At 36.7% G+C, this 10,783-nt stretch overlaps 2 protein-coding genes across 2 annotated transcripts; both read right to left on the reverse strand.

Moving 5' to 3' along the window:
* Positions 1 to 201: 201 nt before the first annotated feature.
* Positions 202 to 5,595, reverse strand: LOC128689656 (uncharacterized). Its single transcript, XM_053778014.2, has 2 exons — positions 5,431 to 5,595; positions 202 to 2,226 (listed from the first exon to the last, which is right to left on the reverse strand). Exons 1-2 carry the CDS (start codon positions 5,524 to 5,526, stop codon positions 1,171 to 1,173), a joined length of 1,152 nt encoding a protein of 383 aa, XP_053633989.1. The 5' UTR covers positions 5,527 to 5,595; the 3' UTR covers positions 202 to 1,170.
* A 2,169-nt stretch (positions 5,596 to 7,764) lies between these two features.
* Positions 7,765 to 10,013, reverse strand: LOC128689586 (uncharacterized). The gene has a single exon (XM_053777946.2). The coding sequence runs from the start codon at positions 10,009 to 10,011 to the stop codon at positions 8,980 to 8,982; it is 1,032 nt and encodes a 343-aa protein (XP_053633921.2). The 5' UTR covers positions 10,012 to 10,013; the 3' UTR covers positions 7,765 to 8,979.
* Positions 10,014 to 10,783: the final 770 nt, after the last annotated feature.

Consider the following 10,783-nt stretch of genomic DNA (forward strand, 5'->3'; position numbering starts at 1 on the left):
TTTTCATAGCTTGTAATAAATGAAAAAAATTAAAATAGGAAAAAGAAAAACTTAGTGAACAATTTATTGACATAATTGAATTGCTGGAAATCTGTCATGTGCCACTGTGAAACAGATAATCAGTTACATCTAATGGAACTAAATGATGCAACAGTGTGAAACAAAACCTGAATTATATCGAACCTTGAATATTAAAACAAAATTACAATATATTTTACAATAAATATCAATGCATTTTGTTATGAAGAACAAAAAAAAAACTCATTTATGTAGGTAATCATAACTGAATCATAATTTGGTAAAAAAAAATAACAAAGTGAATTCTTAATTTTTATGGTTACATTTTAAATAAAAAAAACATTTAATAAAGAGGGGTTGTGTGTACTTTTTCGGCTTCTGACTGAGGCTCTTATTTTCCAGCAAGTTTACACTAACTACTTTCGTTGCGATACCAACTTTGCATAAAAAGAAAAACATCTCTGTCACCAAACGGCGTCATAACTTACCGGGAAGGAAATGAAACTGGGATTTTTTCAAGTAAATTTTTTTCTATGTTTAATGTAGAGATTTTTGTTTATGAGCCAACACCCTAACTTTGAGTTATTAAAGTCTCAAATCAGAATTAGTTAGCTATGAGGAGTCTTTTCGTTGTTTAAGGATAGGATAGATCAATATTCATTTTTAGTATGATATTAAGGAAAGTTATTAAGGAATCTATGCCAACTATCACCTCATTTTAAATTAATTCCAGGAGTAAGTCTAATTTCAGTGTAATATTATGAAGTTGGTGGACCTGTTGTCCATGTTTGTTCTCGTGATGGATAATATCAACAACATAAAAGCAACTCTAAGTCTTCTCTAAATTTTTACAGATTTATCTGTTTCCATTAAAATATATTTACTCTATTAACATTTACCTAAAATTTATTCAGAACATTATCCTAACGAAAGCCGGTTATTGCAGGTGTTGCATAGCCGTGCTGGTGCGAGGCTTCATAAATTACCATGCAATTACAAATTTCACTTTGCATGAAGGCACAAGTGCATTCCAGGGTGATGTACCTGCCAAAGTTTCTTGAAGTTTCTCACTTGAATATTTAGAGTCACTGAGTTTATTATAATCATAACTATGAATAAAATATTAAGGTTAATCTCCAAGTTACAGTGTTGTTATAATGAATGTGATCCTATATCAGCGATTTTGCTACTCAAGCCTCTTGCTTTAAGTCTCTTATCAACTTTAGAATCCTTTCGTATGAATACGTAATCCGGAATGGGATCTGTTTTCACTTTGTACAGTTCATAGCCGTGTATAATGAACATACTGACAAACTCTCCGTCAACTTTCTCTTGTTTCGAAGAAGCTGTTGAAAATTTGTGATTATTTGTAGCTTCTAATCTTCTTGGGGCATCAGGAGACGATCCGGAAAAAGAGACTTGCGCAGAGTATATGGAGTCGGAAGGGGTGTGAATTTGGTGTTCTACCAGCCAGACGTCTACCGTGATGCGATCCCAGGGAAAGTGACGTAATATGTCCTCCTCGGCGCCCTCAACATCCAGTGACACCATATCTACGTGGGTGATGTTCATCGCCAAGAGCAGCGTAGCTAAAGGCAAGCACTGTACAGACTCGTAGGCTCGATGGCTCTGCTCCGACATGTCAAAATTGGCCCCTCCAGCCACACTCATCAGTGATCCACGAGCCCTCGCAGAATGGCTCGTAAAAGTATTAAAATGTGAATTATGTAGGTATTTGACAAGTATGGCGAGGTGTGGGTGAGCCTGGGTGGCCAGGCAAGTATGACATGCCCATGACTGCCTTCGCTTCCGCAACAACTGGTTAAACATATCTCCATCGGTCTCCACCAAAAGCCCTGTCCAACCACTGTTCGTCTCCAGAGACAATGTATTGGAGAGAAACTCCCCATCCAAAGCTCCTGCCTCCACGAAGAACCCGGGGGGAGCACCCTCGAACAGGTCATTCATGACGTTTTTGTAGAACGTAAAAGCGAATTCATTTTCGTATGAAGAATATGTTACTTTTTCAGCACTGTACTGTTGATCTCTCACAAGGTGATAAGGGAGGGTGGAGGGCGGGTGTAGGAAGAAGTGAGTCACCACATGAAGGAGATCAGGATCATCATAGCTGAGGGGCCCGGACAAACGGGCCGCGAGCATTAGCTCTTCTTCAACAGTTGCTGGTGGTCCTCTCACCACAATCATCATCTGTGGAAGAAATCATTACTTACGGTTCCTGTCATATACGAAGCACATATATATAGCTATAATATTTACTTTAAATACATTTTCACTTTAAATCGAGGATCCAATTATTTAGTTCCGAAAAGAAAATCTGTAAGTGGTTGCCTAATAATTTTTCTTTTACTTAATTTATGGTTTTCGTTTACACCTTCGAATGCCACTCTTGAAAGGCTTCAAACTTTCATCAATGATTTATCCTACTTAGGAAAACGTTTATGGTTGTTACTGGAGTGCGCAAACTGTGTAGGTTAAATTTACTGATATATAAACAAAAAGAAAAAACTTGCAATCGTTGGACTCCTTCCTCAAACTGGAGGACGCCTCTTCTGATTGATTTAAATCTTTTAATGCTATTTCGTTTTGCTCACCATGAGGTTTGCACTGTTATTGTCCAATTTATTAGACAAAATACAACATTGATTTCTACATAATAACTAGAAAATGCCTTTTCTGGTCGGCTTCAAATCTTAAACGCTGGTGTATCTTACTTCGCGGTGGTTCCAGTTGATACTGAGTTGTGTTGGTGCAACGTTGTCAGGTTACTATAAATTTTTATACATGGACTTCTTTGATTCCCTCTCATTACTCAAGATTGCCTCTTCTGGTCGACTTTAAAGTGTGTAACTTTTGTACATCTTTCTTAAAGGAAGACTTTATTTCTTATGGGCTTTGCAAAGTTCTTTTTTCTAATTTTAATAAAACAATTTTTGGAATATCATACAATACCTCTCAAAAGATAGAGAAGTGGGTCACCACCAAGCTGTCTGAAGGATAGTGTCTACATTGTAAACTGTCTTACATCCGCCATGGAGACAAGCACATTTATATCATCAGATCAACGTCACTCGGCGCATACTTTAACCCCAACTGTGGAAAATATAGTATTCTTGCTTGATTATATCAGGTAGAGCATAACTTTAGTCATGCACGTAGTGTCAACAGCTTTTAACATAAGCAACCTCGGTTTTCAAGACGTCATTTCGTAAGTACAAACAATAACTTTAACATAACTGCATATGGACAAATAAAGAATAATTAAACACATAAACTCATTCATAGAAATGTGTGCGAGAGGTAAACTTTGCGAATGCTTGCTAAGTTCTTGGGTGCTTTCAAACTGCTCTCACCTCTAATTCCTTCTGATGAGGAGAGGACCTTTAAAGCTGTATTATGGCTAGATGTATTTAGAGCTATATTAGCTTCTAAGTACTGGAATGTTTTGACGTGAATCATGTGACATGGAAGATACTGAGATGATGAAGATATTCAGTTTGGCTTATTTTTTGTTTTAGGTGTTCTGTATTTAACCACTGGGCTACCGAGAAATTTTGGCAGCCAGGCTTGTATTTTGACGCTATTACAAATTTCTATAGTGGAGACATGTAAAGCTGATTTTTCTTTTAGGGCTACTGAATATAAATTATATACTTGTTAATTTGTTTTCATGTACTTAAAATGATATAACATTTTAACTTATTTAGAAAGCAATTTTAATAGAGTATTTAATAGTTCTTGTTTATGTATCTCATGTTTTGGCCGCTCTTTTACAGTGTCCCGGGCAGCAGCTGCCTGGCTTTCCAGTCCCTTAGTTTGGCTATGGGTAAGAACTCCAGCATCCATTTGCAAGCTAAAAGCAGTTACCTATCTCTGCTAGTTTATAAACCTTCTTTAGCAATTGTTTCATTGATATTTTATTATTAATGAAAGCAAAATATAAAACCAAAAATAAAAGCTACAACACTAATTTAGAAATCTTCACGTACACTAAAGTAGAAGAAAATACTTCAGACGAATATTTAAAATATTTTAAAGGATTCGCACTTAGCTGTAAGTGACGTCAAGGTTCATGATCAGACGAAATGACGAATGAAGAAGTAATTGTGATCAGTGAATTAAATTTGGGACGATGAACTATCAATTTTGAATAAACAGTGTACACGAACCTGTTAGAAAGTTCAATAGGTCAGGTGATTGAGGAGTTAGCTGATGATTTGGTTTTTAATTGGGTTCAGAGCCTCAAATAGGTATTAAACTCACTGTGTATACCCTGAGAGATATATACCTCTCGGTGAGAAGTCAGCTGATTGTTTCACTCCTGATGACTTCAACTATGAATAAAAAATTAGTAAATTATTTATTAGTTCGTTGTGAATTGAGTCAAGCTAGTATTTTCGAAATAATTTTTAATATAAACACCAACAAAACGAGAATTAGCTGAGAAAAATACCGCTTTAAAAATTACAAGGTATGACGGCAGAGATAAGATTTTTAATACATTAGGACGAAATTAATTCGTTGTGAAACCAAGCAAAAATAAACTTGTAGAATGCTTGTTGACAGATAAAATCCTGGAAATCTGCCATATACCATTGTGAAACAGATGATTAGTTATAAATTTTATACTGTTCATTTGTATTCCGTTAAGGTGGGACTCATGATGATGATGATGATGATGATGATGATGATGATGATGATGATGATGATGATGATGATGATGATGATGATGATGATGATGATGATGATGATGATGATGATGATGATGATGATGATGATGATGATGATGTTCGTGTGTAGTACACGAGCCACGTGGAGTAGTGCAGTTCCATCCTCCATCTAACTTGTTCGAGAGAGACATTCTACTCTTGAAGCAGGTCTTTGATTTTCATCATCTCTTGATTTGATTTGATTGAATATGCTAGTGAATATTTAAATGCAATTATTAAACTATATTAAGGTCATTAGTCACAATAATCTTTTTTAAATAGTGCTTTCGGTGCCACCACTTTCAACTAGGCAGCCACAGTGTACGTGTCTCAACAAGCAGTAATAACTTATTTACTGTAGATGCGCAGCATTACATCTCAACTTAATATTACTCCCTCACTTACTTTTGGGTTTATACCACTCAGTCTACATAATACTGAAAGTCTACTCTGACCTCCATTGTAGAGAAAAAAATATTCATGATTGGTTATGTTCGGGCTGAAAGAAGCCTTAATCGTCCATGTGCTGTCGACACTCACTAAACTTAACGAACCAACCAACGAACAAAGGCGACACTATTTCCAATCTCCGGTTTTCATGACATCGTTTCGTAAGAATAAATAATAGCCACTGCATAATAGTATTTCGGTACATATCACATAATTAAACAAAGTATTAACTCACTAATAAAAATATTGTGAACGAGAGGCAAATATTGCGAGCTCTTGCTAGGGTCTTGTGTACCGTCATATTGCTCACACCTCTCACACTATTGAACATTAAAATGGTATAAAATACCGACAGGTTGTTAGGTAAGACACATATGCAACAGTTAGGTATCTTTATTTCGAAACGTTTCGCCTACACAGTAGGCTTCTTCAGTCGAGTACATAAAAGTTGATAGAAGCAGAAGATACTTGAGGACGATGTAATCAGTCCATCACCCTTAAAGTTTTGAGGTGGTCAGTCCCTCAGTCTGGAGAAGAGCATTGTTCCATGGTATGAAACAATATAGAGATGAAGTGACAGGATCGAGCGTTATATAGCGCCAAGAGGTGAGACGTAGGTCACTAGGAGAGGTAAGAACTCAGATGTTGGGAGGACAGGTCCCTCTCAAATCCAGCCGTTCTCACTAGTAGAGGTTGTCGAAAGTTGATTGTAGGTCTGTACCAAGATACCCTTGTGTTGCAGTGTCAGACACTGCAACACAAGGGTATCTTGGTACAGACCTACAATCAACTTTCGACAACCTCTACTAGTGAGAACGGCTGGATTTGAGAGGGACCTGTCCTCCCAACATCTGAGTTCTTACCTCTCCTAGTGACCTACGTCTCACCTCTTGGCGCTATATAACGCTCGATCCTGTCACTTCATCTCTATATTGTTTCATACCATGGAACAATGCTCTTCTCCAGACTGAGGGACTGACCACCTCAAAACTTTAAGGGTGATGGACTGATTACATCGTCCTCAAGTATCTTCTGCTTCTATCAGTTTTATGTACTCGACTGAAGAAGCCTACTGTGTAGGCGAAACGTTTCGAAATAAAGATACCTAACTGTTGCATATGTGTCTTACCTAACAACCTCTCACACTATCCCGATGCTGGAGGAAAATATTCTAAAATGGGCTTCCAGTAACAGGAAGTTATCTCGTATCATGTGACGTGGAAGCTACGAAGATAATAAGGAAAACCTTGAAATAAAGTAAACACAGTTACCTTATTTACATTGTTGTGTCCTGGAACTCGATTACTAACACATTCAACTCACGCACTGAAGTCCTTGGTTCGATTGAAGGTACGGGTGGAAACATAAGGACGTGTACCTGTTCACCTATCAGTAAAATAGGTACCTGGGTGTTAGTCGACTGGTGTGGGTCGCATCTTGGGACAAAATTGACCTAATTTTCGCCAATTGATCTGCATAACAAGGGGCTTTCTATATAGCAGTATGTCACTGATGTCAGTTATCCTGCATACCTTGTACATGCACTTGTAGAAATAAAAATTATTGTAATTTTTATTATTATTATTATTATTGTTATTATTATTATTGTTATTATTATTATTATTATTATTATTATCATTATTTAAGTATTCTACGAAGCTAGTTTATAAGCCTTCGTCAAGTAAGCATTTTATAATTAACATTTTTATTATTAGGCAACATACGTACAGGATAAAGTAGGCAGTGTAACGATTAATGCATAAATATCACGGACATAGGAGAGAGAAACTTACAAAGACGTTTCGGTCCAAGTTGGACCGATAAGTATAATACATAAATACATAAAATCAAAATTAAAAGTATGGAAACAAATAAGTAAGCTACTCTATTGACACTTATAGAGAGAATTACACATTTAACAATTATTTTCAATATTATGAATGATTCCCGTGTGCTGAGCTGAGAGGGATGTCAAGGTTCGTGATCAAATGACAAGTGAAAAATTGAAAGTAATTAGTTAATTTAATGTAGGACAAGGAGCTTTCTACCAATTTTGGACGAGCTTTCTACACGAACTTGTTTGCAAAATGCAGTGTGTCAGGTAACTGAGCTGTCAGGAGATTGATTAGTCAGGTGCTTTAGGAGTCAGTTGATTAAAGAGTCAGGTGACTGAGGTGTCAGATGATTGAGGAGTCAGGTGATGGTTAATATTTTAACAGGGTGTAAATCCTATCGAATACACAAATGGTCATGAAAAGCGCGTACAACCTTTTCACCACCAATCAAGATAAATACACATACTGAGATATGACAATACTGTGACCAGCCAGGGATCGAACCCCCAGATATTTAACCATCCTGGTTAAATATCTCGGGTTCGATTCCCATCTGGTCGCAGTATTCTGATTTCCTTTAACACTTGTACCGTGGAAGCATTAATGCTTATTTATTCCTCTCGGTGAGGAGTTACCTGATTGAGTATTCTGCTCATAATGCAAAAATAAATTTCCTAGCCATGGCTTAAACTATAAATGAAAAGTTAGTGAATTATTTACCGGTTGGCGGAAAATTCAGACATTTTCAAAATAATTTTAGTAATGTCCGTAGAATTACCTAACAAAATAATTTTATACAGACAAAAATATCATGAAAAAAAATTAATGTAAGGACCACTTTTTACAAAATTGCAAGACTTTTTTTCGAAACAAAACTAACAGGTGTAAGAAAAAGTTCATTTGCATACATAAATTATAAGAAATTTGCCACCTGCCGTTGAGAAACAAATGAATATATTAACAAACCCAAAAATATAAAATATATAAAACGTGCAATAAAACGAATAAAACGCGCAATAAAATTTAAACATTTAATATAAAGGGAACGTAACAAAATATCTAAAACATGTAATAAAATGGGGACTGTAATTTTTGGCCTCTAACCGAGGCCGTTTTCAGCAGATCAAAGTCGTCGAAATATACAGCCCCCTTTTTATTACTTATTTTATTTATGTCTACAAGTGAAATTTCTCCAATTCCAAAGACTACTTTCACTGCAAAACCAACATATGTAGACGAAATCAAAAAATTCTCTTCCTGTCACTTTATTTGATCAGTGTTCCTCTAAACGGTGACATTTTATGAGGAAGCAGATATGGCAAGGATTTTACATATGTATTTTGATTCTGTGTTTATTATGGAGGTATTTAATAAAAAAAATCTCCTAACTTTTAAAAACACAAAATCTAAGATCAGGCTGGTTAGTAATAAGCTGTAATTCTTTCAGGTCTATGTAAATTTAATGAATGTTAATATAGCATCTCTGCCATACATCATCTCATTTGAAATTAATTCTAGATGAAAGTCTAATCTAAGATTGCTAATATAAAAATCTGTAAAATTATCGTTCATGTTGGCTCCCGTGTTAGTCATTATCTTAATTTACACAGATTTATTTTAAGTTTTCCTAAGTTTTTATTTACATATTTTACCTCAGTTTTACGGTACTTAAAGTAATACAAACTTTGATACTAATGACAAGCTCTTTATCTGAGGAAATGGAGCTATACCAAGAGCTGTATAACAATACTGATGCAACACTGCAGGAATATAGAGTTGTATATTTCACTATGCCAGACTGGTCGCCCAGGTGGTGCCTCTTCCTTGTTTTCCTGCATTTTCTCACTTGGACATAACTAGATAATCCAGCAATCAAGCTTTAGGAATGTTAAAAGTAATTGAGATTATAATCATGGTGAAGCCAAAATTATATTATAATGAATGCGTTCCTAAGTCGGAGACTTTGCTACCCAACCCTTTGCTTTGAGTCTCTTGTGTACATCAGAATCTTGTAGTATGAATACATAGTTGGGAATATGAGGAGTTTTCACTTCGTACAGTACATAACCATGTGTGGTGAACATATTGACAAACTCTCCGTCAACTTTCTTTTGTTTTGAAGAAGTTGTTGATAATTTGTGATTTTTTGTAGCTTCTAATCCTCTGGAGGCTTCAGGTAGCGATCCCGAAGGGGAATTATGGGCAGAATATATAGAGTCAGCAGGAGTGTGAATTTGGTGTTCTACCAGCCAGACGTCTACCGTGATGCGATCCCAGGGAAAGTGACGCAAGATGTCTTCCTCGGCGCCCTCAACATCCAGTGACACCATATCTACGTGGGTGATATTTATCGCCAGGAGCAGCGTAGCCAAAGGCAAGCACTGCACAGACTCGTAGATTCGATGGCCCGGCTCCGTCATGTCCAAGGTACCCCCTCCAGCCACGCTCATCAGGGATCCATAAGACCTCACAGCAAAACTGGTGTAAGAATCAAATTGTGCATTTCGTAGAAATTTGACGAATATGGCGAGGTGCGGGTGAGCTTTGGTGGCCAGGCAAGTATGGCTTGCCCATGACCGCCTTCGCTTTTGCAACAACTGGTTAAACATTTCCTTGTCGGCTTCCACTAGCAGCCCCGTCCATCCACTGTCCTTTTCCAAAGACAGTGTATTCGAGAGAAACTCCCCGTCCAATGCTCCTGCCTCCACAAAGAATCCCGGAGGTGCTCCCTCGAATAGATCATGCATGACCCTTTCGTAGAACTTAAAAGAGCCATTTCTTTCGTATAAATAATATCTGAATGTTTCCATGTTGTGCTTCAGGTGTTTGAAAAGGCGATAAGGGAGGGTGGCTGGCGGGTGCAGGAAGGAGCGAGTCACTATATGAAGGAGACCGGGGTCATCGTAGCTGACTGGGCCGGACAAATGGGCCAGAAGTGACAGGTCCTCCTCAGCCGTTGCTGGTGGTCCTCTGCTCATCATTAACATCTGAGAAGGAAATCACTGATAATGGTTGTAATATATGAAATATATGCATAACTACATTTCTAGATTTTTGTATTATGTATATTTTAGAATTCAGATGTACTAATTTTCGTATACTTTTGATTGAAAGTCGTATTAATAGTAATATTTTTGTTACAAACAAGTAGTGCATTGAAGAGAGAACTCTGGATACCTTTAAAAATTAGTTGGAGAGGTACATGACTAGTTGTGTAGTGGAATTGGCTAGCATAGTGTGTCAATAGGCTTACTGCAGTACTACCCGCTGGTGGTCAAACATTGCACGGGAAATGAGAATTAATGAAGATTTATCCAAGAAAGGGAAGGGTAAATTAAATTTTGTTGAATCAAGAACTTTTCACCGTCATTCTTGACATACATGATATATACGAAATTCCTGGCAAAAAAAAAAAAAAAAACAGTAACGCATGCACACAAATAGAAATTCATTCACTTGAATAATTAAATATACGTATGTGCAAGCGTGTTCATTAATTTTAAAACATAAGATTCAAAGCCACTATTTACATCATAAGACCAATGAAAATACATGAAAAAATGTGGAAACTTGACAAAACCTTGGTCATGAGGCTGCTTGTTAAATTTCCACATTGAAGTCACATGACCTGGTTTCATATATTAGGGATTTCTTAAAAAGAGAAGGGGGAAAGGGTGCTTTCATGCTGGTGAAAAGGCTTTATTTAAAGTTTCTGAGCTGCTTTCCCCTTCCTTATGTGAAACCTGATTGCTT

Source organism: Cherax quadricarinatus, chromosome 22 (assembly GCF_038502225.1).
Source record: "Cherax quadricarinatus isolate ZL_2023a chromosome 22, ASM3850222v1, whole genome shotgun sequence".
Classification (NCBI taxonomy): Eukaryota; Metazoa; Arthropoda; class Malacostraca; order Decapoda; family Parastacidae; genus Cherax; species Cherax quadricarinatus.